Consider the following 15,492-nt stretch of genomic DNA (forward strand, 5'->3'; position numbering starts at 1 on the left):
ATCTCTGGATCTGGCCAGAGCGTGGGCCTATCTGCCTTCTGGGTGACCGGATCTGTCAGATCTTTGTCAGATCTGAAGATAAGACTGCGTTTCGGAGAGCGAATGTTTGCCCCAGATCCAAACAAAGACCATGCGAATGCTGAGATCTCATGCATTGGTTCATAGCAAAAGCGCATGGGTAACTGTCCAGCCGAGACCACAATGGCGAATGCAGATCTGCTGTGAAGGCAAATGGATCCCGAGCTGTGCTCGCTGAGGTTGCCCAGAATGCTGGACTGGAAAGTTGCGTGAAAGATGACTGCAGAAACCTTCTCCGCCGCCATTGTGTTCGTCCTTGTCAATGAACTTTATTGCTTCTTATGATCTTAATTAAAGAAGTAATTGTTGAATATAATTATTTAAGTAATGCTGAAATTAAAATTAAAAGAAAATCATTCACACAAGCACCGGAAATGAATTAGCGAAAACATAGAATCAATTTCACACATACACAAGTAATTATCCCTTCAAATTCAGTATTTCATTCCTTTGGAAAAACTTACAAGGATACCTTCACAGGCTGCGCACTAAAAAAACAACACTCCGCAGTTACTGAAATCATCCTGAACTAAGTGGAAGGAACTGCTTGAGAAGTATTGCTGTATGACATTCCATATGGACTGTATGGATGCATGTGTGGTATGCCTGAATGACTATATGGATCCATATGGTCCTGTATGTACAACTGTACAGAACCCAATATGGAACTGTGCATTGACCGGAAACACCTCTTTCTTGGTTCCCTGCTCTCCCTCTCTCTCTCTATCACACACACACACTGGCTAAACCTGTTCAACTGCTTAACTGTTACAATTGTGTGGTAAAAAACCTCTATCTTGACCTGTATTTATACTTTTAGTTTAGACCATAGTTTTAAAAAAACGGCCGAGTTGGTCCGTTCCATTGCCCTCCGGAGTGACTCGGTACAAAAAACGGCTCGGTTGGCCAAGTCAGCCATGACTTGGCCGAGTCATTGAATGACTCGGCCGAGTCATGGCTGACTCGGCCAACTCGGCCGTTTCCCGTACTGACTCGGCCGAGTCACAAACAGCGGCCCGTAACCCACTAAAACAACAATTTAACATTATTGTAATGAAATTTTAAGGGGTTTGCTGATTGGTTTGGACTTCAAGGTGTTTTATGAATTAGCTAAATGTTATTTGGGGTCCATTTCCCCCTCCCAAACCCTATTTAACACACTCAAATTCTCTCTACTATTGATATGCTATTTAAATTTCATGGTAATGTTAAATTCTTAAAGTAAAAATGACATTCTCCTTAATCCTCATTTTCATCCTTTTACTTAAATTTTTAACATTACCATGAAATGACTCAGGATGTTTGAGAGTGGTTTCGGCCTCATTGGATTTCATATGGAGAAAGTAGAATTTTAGATTTCATTCAAAATCCAGCAGACTTATCAGTTTTCATGATTTCAGAATTGGAGGATTGCAATGTTTCCATTGAATTTTGTCATGTATTAGGGTATGGAACTCGTATTTAATCAAGAGCACCAATCCCTCTATGTACCTTGATGTTAGTGACATTATTGTCGAACTCCTCTGGGATTCGCTCCCAAACCAGGAGCTTCTAAAAATGTCGCTCCCGCTCCCGTTTTCGCTCCTGCTCCCAAGTAACACAAAGAAGAGAAACCGTTTGGATCAAAAACGGTTAAATGATCTAGTTTATGTCCAATACAACCTCCGGCTCAGACGAAACCATTTGCTGAACAAAAGACCTGATTCAGATCCCATTGTGTTGGAAGATATTGATCCAACATCAGATTGGGTAGTGGAGAGTCGTCCAACAGAGTTTGATCCTGATGAGGATCTTGATTTAGATTTAGATATCGAGACATCAGTAGAACTTGAACATGCTGTTCAGTTGAATGCAGATCCCAATCCACCAGCCTCAGTCTCATAGCCAACAAGGACTCCAGTTGTAGGTGCTTCCTCTGCTCAGCCACGACAGAGGCGCAGCCACATATCTACTCTATCTCAGCTTGCATCTGCTGTAGTTGCACAGTCTGCTAGTGGTACCACTTCTACAGCTGCAGTTGGAGATGATGATGATGATGAGGGGCCATGGGGCCCCCTGTCTGACTCTGAGAGTCTGATGATGATCCAAAGATTGATCGACATGATCTTGGCTCCTCTGGCAGTAGCTACTAGCCTGTAGCTGTAGTACTAGTACTGGAGTCTGGTCACAATTTACTTTTGTTGTAGAGGCCATTTCTAGCCTCCTTGGTTATGTGTTTTTTGTTTTGAGTCTTTGATCATGTATGACAGTTGACTATGTATTGCCATTGGGTACCATTTTGATATAATGGATTGGTTCATGAGCCTGCTTTGATCATATGTTGTCTTCCATCTATATTATAATGCTGTGTGTTTAGAAACATGAATGAAAATCTTTAAAATTATGTTTTTTTATAAAAAAATTAAATATTTAATGTATTTTTTACAACGACCGAGTCATTGAAATCGAGCCGGCCGAGTCATTACCGTTTCGGAGTTGGAGTCAGAGTCGATCCTCGGCCGAGTCGGAGTTTTAAAACTATGGTTTAGACCAAAACCCCAATCTATTTTTTAGTTTAATTCTAGTCTAAGCCATGCAATATACCTTTTGAGATTTATCAGCTAAATATGAGAAATTTTCTTTTTCAACCAAAGTGAACTATAAAATATATTACTTTTTGGAAAATATCTTGCACTACTTTTCGCACATTCACACTAAATCTGTGTGGAAGTTACTGTATGAGCTATAATTATCAACACAAAGAGGAAACACATGCTCTTAACAGTCAGGTATGCTATGATAGCTATGCCAAGAGAGTTACAATACTTCAAAAATTCTTTGGATTTGCATTTGCTGCTGTTGTCTGTTCTAAGAATTTTGATCCTCTCACTTTCTTTTCCAGTATAGCTCCAAATTCTTTAAATGTTTGATGCACCTTTCATTTGTTCTTAATAAAGTACAGCTGTACATTCCTTGAGAAATCATCAACAAAAAGCTTGAAATACTTTTAACCTCCACATGATGATGTGCTAATAGGAACACAGCTGACAATGTACCAACTTCTAACCGCTTGCTTGGTCTCCATGCATCTACTTTCCTAAATTTTTCCTATGATACTTGAGCAATGCACAAGCTTCACAAACACCTGTTTCCAGCTGAACAAGAGGCAAAGAACCATATCCAATTTCTTCAAGAAAATCAGGCTTTGGTAGTTAAGATGGCCAAGCCTCTAAAGCTAAAGCTAATTTTTGGTGCAGTTGTCAGCCGCTGAGGCCTTCTGCCATAAGATAATTTTATTAATGATCAACAAGTAATCATAAAAGTGCGTCAATGGGACTATGAAGTACAACTAGTCTGAATACAATGTGGGAATGTTAAAGCTACTTCTATATCAGAGTTTAATGCTAAAAGCACCCAAAAGTGGAAAAAGAAAGAAGTATAGCTAAGCGTCTAACTATGCTGTACTCTAGTAGTCTATCTGGAAGGTACAAAAGTATAGTGCAGTAATACAATAGGGAGACCAGAGACTGGAGATCCCAGTGGGTGGGGAGGGGTGTAGGGGCCTACTAGTCGTGATAGTTTGCTGTCAAAGTCTTTGATCACTGTGAAAGGGCCACAGATGAAGCCCTGCAGGGGGAGATCAGGGCTGAGGGGATCCAGCTAGCATGATCCTGGGGGAGTTTGGGAGTGAGGCACTTGTATAAACTACTTTCCTCTATACTTGCAGCCACTGTATTATAATGGATCTTTTTGTCCTTTACAAGGCACATGTTTTCATCGAACTCTATGTAAGCACTGGCCCATACAATACATCATGCATCTCCTTAATTCTCCCATCAGGAATTGTTGAAAATTGGGTAGCTTGGGAGGTACTCCTATAAGCCTTGGGTGTTAGGTTTGCGAGGAGAAAACCCACAAAATGGAATGTTTGTGGGAAAAGTACCCAAGTTTGGGGGCGTGGAACCCAAGAAAAATAATATTATATTCTAATTTGTTGTTGAGTGGTGAAGTGAGGGTTTCTTGAAGGACAAAGAAGACCCCCAAGACACTCACACAAGAGAAATAAATATAGGCCAAAGAAGAGGCCTAGTCACAAGTGTGAAGGAGAGCTGCAGCAAGGAGTCTAGATGCAGTAAGGACAAGTTCTATTCAATGAGGACTGACGGCTGCTTGAGTTCTGTGACAGACTGAACAAGGGCCATGTGAAGAAGGCCACATGCCTTAGGAACGACAGATGGTGTCTTGGTACAGGCCACAGCCAAGAAGGAAAGGGAAGGGAGGTCTGTTAGGGTTTAATCCCTATCTGAGATCTGTTGCAGGCTGTTTAGGAGAGGCCGAGAGTCCGAGACTGCCAGGAGAAAGGCCGAGGCTTGTTTTAGGCCTAGTCAAGGCCACCTGCAAGTCTCTCTGTGTTTGGAGGACAGCCAAGCTGTGTTTAAGGTGGCGGCAGGTTGAATGTTGGCTGATCAGAGGGGGCTGAAGGTTGTTGAAGGTAGGCTGAGGCCTACAAGTGGGCAGCCAAGGCCTAGTATGGCTGGACAGAGAGCAGGGAGGAGGCTGGGTGAGTTAGATATGGTTGAACAGTGGCTGTACAGATTAGTGGACTAAAGGAGCAGTTTGCTGAAGGCTACAGCAAGTGGGCAGAGGTTTAAAGGAGTTGATCTCTGTGGACAGAAATGGACTATGAGCCTAAAGGAGTTGGCTGGGCAGTATTTTTTGGCAAAGGACAGTCAGGAACAAAGGCAGAAGAGGACTGAAAGTGCTGGTTGCCAAGGACAGCAACAGCGATGTATCATGTGACTGCTGGCATCTAAGCCGATTTACTATGCATCTATTGATTAGGCAAAAGCAACATTTACTCTTTGAGTTCCTGACTTATATTGTGATCGAGTGTGGCAAACAGTTCACTGTTTTATGCGATGTGACTGCTGGCACCTAAGCCGATTTACTATGCACTATTTATGTCATTCTTATGTGATGTAGCCTTCACTGTGACATTCATGGTACCATTTAACTTCTTTGTGATTTGCATATTGTTCCTTTTGAACAAAATTGTTGAGTGCCTCTTAGTTAACTGTAGTCTGTGATAAATCATACTACTGTATTTTACACCTACAAAATGACCATGTTTATTGCAGGAAAACCATTTTCCTTTACCTGAACTATTGTTTCTCATCTTTGAATCTTCATGCTTAATGTTGCCTTGCTTTTCTCTCTCACTTATATCTCCTCACGAAGGTTTTTTTCTATTTCTCTTCTGAATTAATTAGGGTGGACCCCACAAAGAAGATGACAGATAGAGGCTTAATTTATTCTTGTAAGCCCATAAAGAACTTTGTTTCAAACTTTGAGGATAATCTTTACAAGGTGGGAAGCTTTGTGACATGCCAGCTGCTTATTGATGTAAATGTTGTGGAATAGCCTTAGATTGAGGATGAAGGCAAGCTATTAATCCATGTCATCTCCTCTGGTAAAGAGTAACATGGTGCATATATAACTCCAGTAACCTTGGGAATTGTTTATCATTAAGTCATACATATTATTCATGATGTATTGGCTGTTGGAATTCTCACACATGCTGATGGGCTGCCATATCATACTATCCCCAAGTAAAAAGCATCTCAAGGTGTCTAGATTGGTGAACCATGCATTCAGGTATCCTCTTTATTGTGTTGTAAAAATTTGTACCTTGTAAGTTGGGCATTAGTTTATAATGGTTATGTTGTATCTGACATACTGGCGAACATCTTTTTCCATTTAGCAAAGGTTGCAGTTAATTTTCTGAACTGAGATCTCATCGTTAGAGTTCAAGACTGACAAAATTCTATGTCCTGATTTCTTGGTCATTATGTTACTGTCTCATTTTGTGAGGCTTGCATTTGGCCTGTCTAAGACTTATTCTCCACTTTTCCTATATGCCAACCTGTTGCATTCATTGTCGAATCTGTAGTTATGCTTCTTTCTGTAAAGCATTGATGTTTCTTAAGTGTACTTTCCTGAAATCTAGCATTCTTTCCAATGTTGCAGGAACTGCCCCCGCGGTTGATGGATCCACCAGTGATCCTCGGGCAGAACCGCGGTTCCGACATTTTTTCACGGCTCTTGGGTTTTTGGAACTGTGATGGTTCTGAAAAACGGTTCTGCAGGCCTGAACCGTGGTTCCTCCATGGTTCCGGAAACCGCTCACACAGTTCCAACCTGTTACATTCATTGTCGAATCTGTAGCTATGCTTCTTTCTGTAAAGCATTGCTGTTTCTTAGGTGTACTTTCCTGAAGTCTAGCATTCTTTCCATTGTTGCAGGAACTGTCCCCCCCTTCCCCGGTTTAGGAAGCAGATTCATGTCTCGGATGGATCCGCCGGTGATCCTTGGGCAGAACCACGGTTCCACCCTTTTTTTGGCTCTTGGGCTTTTGGAACTGTGACCGTTCCGAACAATGGTTCTGAAGGCCCAAATCGTGGTTCCTCCATTGTTCCAAAAACCGTTCACACAGTTCCGTAGGGCTTTTTTTTTTATTTGAAAATTTCGATCTGTTATGTGAGGAACTATGCTTCCCGAACACTCCTAAGGTGCCCCCTTGATGCTCCTTGGACGTTTCTTAGATGCTCCCTAATGGTAATGTTTCAGTAAAAGTGACATTCTCCTTTATCTTTCATTTTCATCCTTTTACTTAAATTTTTAACATTACCATGAAATGACTCAGGATGTTTGAGAGTGGTTCCAACTTCCAACCTCATTAGACTTCATATGGGGAAAAAATATAATTTTACATCCCATTCAAAATTCAGCAGACTTAACAGTTTTCAGGATTTCAGGATCTATGGGATTGTGGCAGTTCATTAGATTATATCATGTATGAGGGTATGTGATTGGCATCTAATTAAGAGCACCAAATCCTGTATGTACCCTAGTGTTGGTGGTGTTGGTTGTTGAACTCCTTTGTCACGGCCTTAGCAAAAATGTACCCTTCACTCAAGTCAAAATATTTGATCAGGGATGTTAAGCTTTCTCTAACATATTATAAGGCTTGGATTAGGCTGTTTGATCAAAATTGGACAATGTTGACTAATATCCCTAGAGAATCGAAGTAGAGGGAAAGGCTAGACAAGAGGAGAGGAATCTAGATTCTAGATGGTTGATGCTTGAATAATTAATCATTGATGTACAATGGATGCCATATCTGTCTTGATTTATGTACAAATATGCGTGTTTTCATATCTTCTACAACTAATTTGGTATTTTGGATGTTTTTTTTGAATACACACACACACACACACAGATATATATATATATATATATATATATGCTTCCGATGATTTTTGGAAAATGATGCTTCCGACGCTTCGCCTCCAAAAAACATCCCTACTTTGTTGAATATTGATTCTTTTGCTTTATGTAAAAGGCTGAACCCTGAGATGTAGTCAAAGAGAAGGAAGAAGATACTGTTTGAATCTCAGAGAAATTGCATTCTCGCTTCGCCTCCAAAAAACATCCCTACTTTGTTTAATATTGATTCTTTTGCTTTATGTAAAAAGCTGAACCCTGAGATGTAGTCAAAGAGAAGGAAGAAGATACTGTTTGAATCTCAGAGAAATTGCATTCTTTATTATCCATAGGAATGAAGGTTACGTTCCAAGAGCAGAATATTGTGCTTATCTGTCTCTGACTTTCCACTTTTGCTGAAACTGAGTCAGTGGGATTAAGAAGTTTTCATTTGTCTCACAAATATTTTGTAATGATTGTAAATTGAAGAAAAATATTTAGTTTTTCTTGACATGTCTCTGCAGGATGAATCTGTCTTGATCTGGTATTCAGGTAAAGAGGAGAAGCACCTGAAACTAAGTCACGTATCAAGGATTGTACCTGGACAGCGTACTGTAAGCTTATCATTTTCTTTACAGCTAGTTTCTCTGGTGTCTCTGATTATATTCTTATGTAAACTCTTGATGAATTATGCATTCCTAGTACAACCATTAGTGTCAACAAACAGGTATCTGATGGACTCCATGTGTCAGCCCAATCATGATAAGATTGCAAAGATCCAAAGGTATTTTGTTATTTCTCTTTTGAGAATGTATAATCTCTTTTTTAGTTCAGAGTTTACGTTCCATTGTGAACTTATTTAGGATCTGTTCTGAATAGCTACCATAATCGGTGGTGTGGACAGCATATTTTGTTTTCCAAGGAAAGCTGGAAAACTTCGTGGGGAAGCCCAATGGATGCTTCTCCACATTTAACGATGTCCCTAGTAAACCCATTGACATAGATTAGTGCGCCTAACCCAGGGGAAATTTGAACCAGGCTCCTGTTGGCACTGAACTAGCCGAATGCACAACAACATTGGCAGCAACTGGTTGAGGTAAGCCCTTAGGGTTCGTGTGAACAGCAGCACAGCTATATATGTACACATCAACAGTAGTCCTACCCTTTGCAGTAAATAAGGTATAAACCCCCTGGAGCTAGAAATTATTTACCAATCTAGGGAAACAAATATGGTATAATGTCATCAGGTGACAAAACAAGCCATGATTTTCCCCGTTGGACATTTATTCACCCCAAAGTTGCAAGACCTAAGATTTAACTACAGGATTGCGATGAGCCAATATATATCGTGGTCAATAAGACATTTCATCAGTAATTATGGTAAAAATTGACATTAAACATAGCCAATAATCCATCCAAAAATTTTGGTGTACTTCTAGAGAGAACAGCCTATAGTTCTATCATCCTCCCACATACTGAATAACACAAAATTAGATTTGAATCTGATTAATAGTTATATGCAGAAAATCCTAGAGAAGAGATCAGACATTTTTATAGTTATATTGAGAATTACCATGCTTCTTTGTTTGAAAATAAAACGCAAGGCTGTTTTGGCATGTTTTAGGCTGTTTGCAACTAAGGTTTAGGCCTGCAATGAATTAGGCTTGATACTTAGGTGCATTAAGAATTACGATGCTTTTTTATTCAGAAGTTAGATGCAAGACTGTTTTGGCAGATTTTAGGCTGCTCCAAACTAAGATTTAGGACTGCAATGAGCTGGGTTTGATTTTTTTGCAATACTGCCATAATAATTTTAAGAAATAATTTATTGTAGTGCGATACTGCAATCTTCCCTTGGAACAATGGGCAACTTAGAACTTCTAAGTGTGCATTGTTCTGAAAAATGATTGGAAAGTTCCTCGTAATAGATGCTCAATCTCTTGTGCAATGGCTCAGCTACTTTGAATGTAGATAATAGATATAATAAATGTGCATAAGACAATTGAATTTAGCAGTGGAATGTAGACTAATTGGTGCATAAAATCAGGGGTTGAGCTATCTATATATCTATATATAGAGAGAGAGAGGCATGTAAAAATCCTATGTGGGTCAACTTGCAAACTAGTGACATGTGAAATTTCAAGCCCTAGGTGACTAATGTCCTTATGATCTCAATTGAACAAGTAGATTACTGAATTTAATTTATGCTGAAATTATATTATAGACGAAACATCAATGACACAATAGCTAGAAATTAAATAGTGGATGCATAAAAATCAATTTCGTACTTATATGTGAATACTTCAAATCTGGTTTTCATTCCTTCCAAAAACTTATGATGAAACCTCCACATTCTTTGAAAAAAACTGCACTGCACAGTTACCAAAATCACCCTAAAACTTGAGTTTTTACAGGCTGCTTGAGAGGTACAACGCTGAAAAAAACAGAAACAACAGTTCTCTGCTGTATGGACTGTAAGAGGGCTGTATGGATCCAAATCAGCAGACAAACCAGCAGTCAATGCAGCCCTAACCAGAAAGTCAATGGTGGTCAAAGCTGCCCCAAAATGTCCTCCAAACAGCTTGGTCAACAACAGTTAAATTCGGTCTTCCAGGAGAGTCAAAATCATCCCAAAACAAGTTGGTCAAACCCAGTCAAAAGAGAGAGAAACACTGCTGTAATTTTCAGCAGTCAAATTTGAAGTCAATGCTTGCCAACCTGTCCCAAACTTCTTGATTTTTGTGCCAATAAATGTGGCCTAGAGAAATGAAACTTCTGGCCTAAAAACTGAGGTCAATGCTGGTCAACGCCCTGAAAACCTTGACCTGTTTTACCCAGAAAAACTCGGCCTCCTGCCACATGTGCGAAGAAGAGAGAGAGAGCTACCTGCCACACTTGCGAAGAAGAGAGAGGGAGCTCCAAGTTGTACGAACCAATCAAGAGAGAGAAGATGATGTGTTGATGATGATGTCCAAATGAGGAAGAGGTCACCTCTATTTATACAATTTGTTGAGGGTGAGGAGATCCATCTATTGGGCTTCATGAGCCTATATTTGGCTGTGACCGACCTTGACAATTTGTCCATAAGAGAAATAAATTCATAATTTCATTTCTGCTTGTCAGAATGAGATGATCTTTATATCAAAATTGTATCTCTCCGAAAGAGGAATCCAATGCAATAATCATCTCCATCATATAAGTTGTCCTAAGGTGGAAGTTGGCCCTAGTTGCCAATTTTAACATTCCCTCTCAACTAGGGAGAATTCCACTTGCCAATCCATTATCATGCCAACCTGTCATCTTGAACCGTCCTTGCCATCATTGCCCTGCTCTGCAGAACCATGAAGTAACAATGAAGAAGAAGTGATCGAGAGTGTATCATACCACTCTCCACTAACTAAAGTCAGTCCTTGATCCTAGATCAAGTTGTTGAACACCATGCATCCTAGTCATAGGGAGTACGACAGTACACGATGCGTCCATCGGTAGTGCTATGGTCCCTAACCAACTTTTCCCAACTCATTGGCCATATGAGAGTTACTTCCCATGAGTCCCGTACTCTATGGGTAGGATGTGTGTCGGGGCATCAACAGGAGAAGATGAACCACTCATTTTGCTCTTATGCCATAGGAGAAGGTGAACCACTCATCCTATGCATATGTCAAACGTATGGGAAGGTGAACCACTCACCCTACATCCATGTGTCCGAGTAGGGGAAGGTGAACCATTCACTTACACACATGTCAACCATAATGGGGTATCAAAGGGGAAGGTGAACCACTCACCTTGTATCCAATGTACCACTAGGGGTAGGTGAACCACTCACCCTATGGTTGCTCATAGCTAGCTCCAAGAAGTACCCCATGCCCCCAGGAGCTCCCAGAGCTTTGTGTCCAACTCATACGGGACCTTCATAAGAGGGTCGTTCCACGACTCCAAGTTTCTCTCGGAAGGTTAAGAATTTGACCTTCTTGAGAGGCTTCGTTAGAATGTCTGCAACCTGCTCATCTGTCCTGATGTGTTGGAGCCTAATTGCTCCCCATTGTACCATATCTCAGATAAAGTGGTACTTAAAAGTTAATATCAATGTGCTTGGAGCGGTCGTCGAACACGAGATTCTTTGATAGACAAAGCCCACTTTGGTTGTCACAGAAGATCACGGTGATATCTAGCACATGCTCAAATAGCTCACTGAAGAGCTTCCTCAACCAAACTACTTCACAATAGGCCATACTCATAGCAATGTATTTGGCCTCAATAGTGCTTAGTGCAACTGATTTCTGTTTCCTGCTCATCCAAGATATAGAAGCAGACCCCAAAGAGAAGAAGCACTCAGACGTGCTCTTACGATCCACCACACTGCCATCCCAATCAACATCTATATATCAATGTAGTCTCAAATCCCCGACAATGTATCTCAGTCCATAATGGATTGTGCCCCGAAGATATCTCAAGAGATTCTTGGCAGCGATCCAATGAATGTGATGAGGCTCGACCATATATTGATTCAACGTGTTCACAACGAAGCATATGTCAGTACGGGAGTTGACCAAGAACATCAGTGCCCCCACAAGTTGACGATACTCGGAAGGGTTCGTCAATCTGGGCCCAGTAACACTTCCACATAGCTTCTTAAAGTTGAGTTCCATCGGAGTAGTCCAAGACTTGCAGGACACCATCCCACATCTCTCAAGTAGATTCATAATATATTTTCCCTGAGAAAGGAAAATCTCACCTGGCTTTTGCCAGACCTCCAACCCTAGGAAATATTGCATCAGTCCTAGGTCCTTCATCTCGAATTCGGAAGCCAACTCCCTCTTGCATTGATGAATGAAAGGGTCATCACCTGTAAAAAAGAGATCATCCACATAAAGGACGAGAATGAGAGGTCTGTCCTTTTCAACTTTGAAGTATAGGTTCGGGTCAGCATTGCTTCTTGTAAATCCCTACGTCATAAGATAGTTATTGATCCTCTCATACCAAGCTCTAAGGGCTTGCTTAAACCCATAGAGGGCTTTCTTCAATTTGCATACATGTGTTTCACGATCTTGAACCTGGAACCCCTCAGGTTGTTCCACATATAATTCCTCCTTAAGCGAACCATGCAAGAAGGTATTTTGATATCCATCTGATGAAGGTTCCATCCTTGCGAGGCAACAAGGGCTACGATTGGTGGTATATTAGGCAACTGGTGCAAATATCTCATCGTAGTCTACTCCTTTTTGAGAGAAGCCTCGAGCTACAAATCTGGCCTTGAATTTCTCAGCACTCCCATCAACTCCATGCTTGATATTGTAGAGCCATTTTGAAGTGACCACAAACTTATCCTTGGGTATAGGAACCACATCCCATACGTCATTCTTCATGATCGACTCATAATCTTTGTTCATCACATCCTTCCAAACTTGTTGCTTCACGACTTCTTCGAATGTACAAGGCTCAGATTGTACAATGGTACCCATGGTAGCTAAGTACCCTTGGTACCTATTCAGCGTCTTCCTTTCGCAAAATGTCCCCCTCGGTGCAATGTGTTTCTCGGCATATTCAAGAGTATCTTTAAGGCACAAAGGCCTCTTTCTTGTAGTAGAGGACTCACTAGGAGGTGGATCAATGTGATCCATCTGACCTTCAACATGGGTGTCGGTTCATCGGACGAAGATTCATCTTGCTTTTCTGCATCAACATCATCATCAACCTTCCTAGGAATAGGAAGATCTCGAATCTTTCTAAGTGCAGAATCTTCATTGAAAGTGACATCATGACTTAATTCCACTTCCCTTTGACCAGGCACATAGATTCTATATGCCTTCGAAATTTCACTGTAGCCCACGAATGTTCTTTTCTTCCCAGATGCATCTAGTTTGTTTCTTTTTTTCTTTCGTTACATGAAAGTATACGAGACAACCAAAAATTCTAAAATGAGAAACATCAGGTTTCTTATCGGTGAATACTTCTTCGGGTGTCATGAAGTCCAAAGCTTGATGTGGGCATTGGTTTTTGACATACACAACGGTGTTGGCAGCTTCTCCCCATAAGAACTTCGAAAGACCTTGATCATGAAGAATAGCCCGGGTGGCTTCAATGACAATACAATTCTTCCTTTCGGCAACACCATTTTGTTTAAGAGTATATGCGGTGGTAGTCTCCCTCTGCTTCTCTACAATAGTCTTTGAATTCATTAGAATCATATTCGGTCCCATTATCGGTCCTCATAAATTTGATCTTCTTCCTTGTTTGATTTTCAACCAAGGCTTTGAAGGAGAGGAACCATTTGAATACTTCGTTCTTCTTCTTTAAGAAATAGACCCATGTGTTGCAAGAAAGTCATTTACAAAAATAACATAATATAAATATTCACCCAAAGATGTCACAAGCAACATACCTGATAGATCAAAATGGACCAATTGAAGAATATCAGTGGTTTGAGTTTCACTTGAGGGGAATGGTCCCCTTGTATGTTTTCCAACTTCACATCCCTGACAAACACCTTCATGATTTAAGTTGAATTCGAGCATCATTGTGACCATCTTCCTTACATTGAGTAAGGCTTTGAAATGAAGGTGAGAAAATCTTCGGTGCCATAATTCAGATTAAAGAGAGGTGTCACAAATCATTGCTCCCAACGAACTTCCTCCAACCTGATAGAGACCTTCAACCCTGAATCCTAGAGTGAATGCATCTCTTGGATTCCTTTTCCAAAGACGAACCTTCCCATCAATGAATGACACCTTAAAACCTTTGTCTTCCATCACAGAGATAGAAATCAAGTTCTTTTTCAAGTCAAGTACATATAACACTTCTTGTAGGTTAAGGGTTTGACCCAATGTTTCAAAACTAGGCCAATCCGACTGTCAGTTTATTACCGAACCGGCTGAGTCGGATATCGATTCGGTCGGTTCTGTAATGGACCGTCCGGTTTGGCTGAGCCCGTCTTAAACCACTCGAGCTAGTCTGTGGGGAAAAAGGCGGCAACTCGGATTTCAAACTCAATTTTTTTTTGTTTTTTGTTTTTGTTTTTGAAGTAGTAGTGAGGAGGACCGATGGGTTTCCCCCTCTGACTCTGATTAAGAGTTTGAGCCAGATGATCTTGCCTTGTTTAACATTTGTGACTAGTGATGTTTTGCTGTAGAGGCCATTTAGAGCCTCCTTGGTTATGTGTTTTTGTTTCGATCTCTATATATTTCATGTATTGGACAGTGCACTGGGTGCCATTTTGATACAATAGATATATTCATGAGCATATTTGGATCATATGTTGTCTTCTCTCTATATTCTAATGTTGAGTTTGGAAACATGAATGAAAATATTTAAAAATATGTTTTTTCATAAAAAAATAAATATTTAATGTCTTTTTTACAACGACTAAGTCATTGAAATCAGCTAGGCCGGTTCGGAATCCGAGTTGGAGTTTTAAAACTATGGTTTGACCTTGATTTAAGTGAAGAGTAACGATCCCAATTCATTTCACGTGAGAAGTTTGAGAGAGCTTCTTTGTACCTAGTGAAGTACCTTGAGGCACCGCTATCAATCAACCAATGGTCCAATGTATTGAGGCGGTGGAGAGGGCAGAAATAAGATATAATTCTTTTTGCCTTACAACATTAGCTTCATCATACCTGGAGTTTCTCGACTTCTTGGGAGGACGACAACCTCCATTTTGAGCAGCAGGAGCATTCCTCTTTTCTTTGTTACTGAACTTGTTGTTCCTTCGATTTCCATTGTCCTTGAAGTTGTTGTTATTGTTGTCATCATCTCTTGGAGTATCCTTCTTGTGAGGACACTCTCTAGCGAAATGGCTAAACTTGTTACAATTGAAGCACCTTCCTTTTCTACTTTCTTTGAATCCCGACTTGAACCCTCGTCCTTGATTCCTTGGACCAACATTGTTCCTTCTTTTAGAATGATGAGCAGAGAAGGCAGTAGGATTGTTTCCATTTTAGGGCTTGTCTCTTTCCATCATCCTTATTTCTTCTTGAGTGCATCTAGCCAATAGTTCCTGAAATCTCGTCATTGTTGAGGATGGTAGTGTTGAACACATCCCATTCTCTTGTAAGGCCTCCAAGTGCAATAATAGTGAGCTCCCTGTCACCAATGAATTCTCCAATAGATAGGAGATCATTCTTGATCTCAATAATCCTCATGAAGTAGGATTGGATGGATTCCCTATATCCA

The 15,492-nt window shown here is 40.5% G+C and overlaps 1 protein-coding gene across 1 annotated transcript in view; it reads left to right on the top strand.

Annotated features, from left to right (window-relative positions):
• The window catches only part of LOC149167484 (PH, RCC1 and FYVE domains-containing protein 1-like), a 141,660-nt gene that overhangs the window by 45,923 nt on the left and 80,245 nt on the right, over positions 1 to 15,492 (top strand). Inside the window, 1 exon segment of the mRNA XM_089433005.1 lies at positions 7,845 to 7,934. Coding sequence (XP_089289131.1) covers positions 7,845 to 7,934 — 90 coding nt within the window.

This window comes from Pinus tabuliformis, chromosome 5_1 (genome assembly GCF_031772625.1).
Source record: "Pinus tabuliformis cultivar Carrire ecotype Pingquan chromosome 5_1, CPIR1, whole genome shotgun sequence".
In the NCBI taxonomy this organism is placed as follows: domain Eukaryota; kingdom Viridiplantae; phylum Streptophyta; class Pinopsida; order Pinales; family Pinaceae; genus Pinus; species Pinus tabuliformis.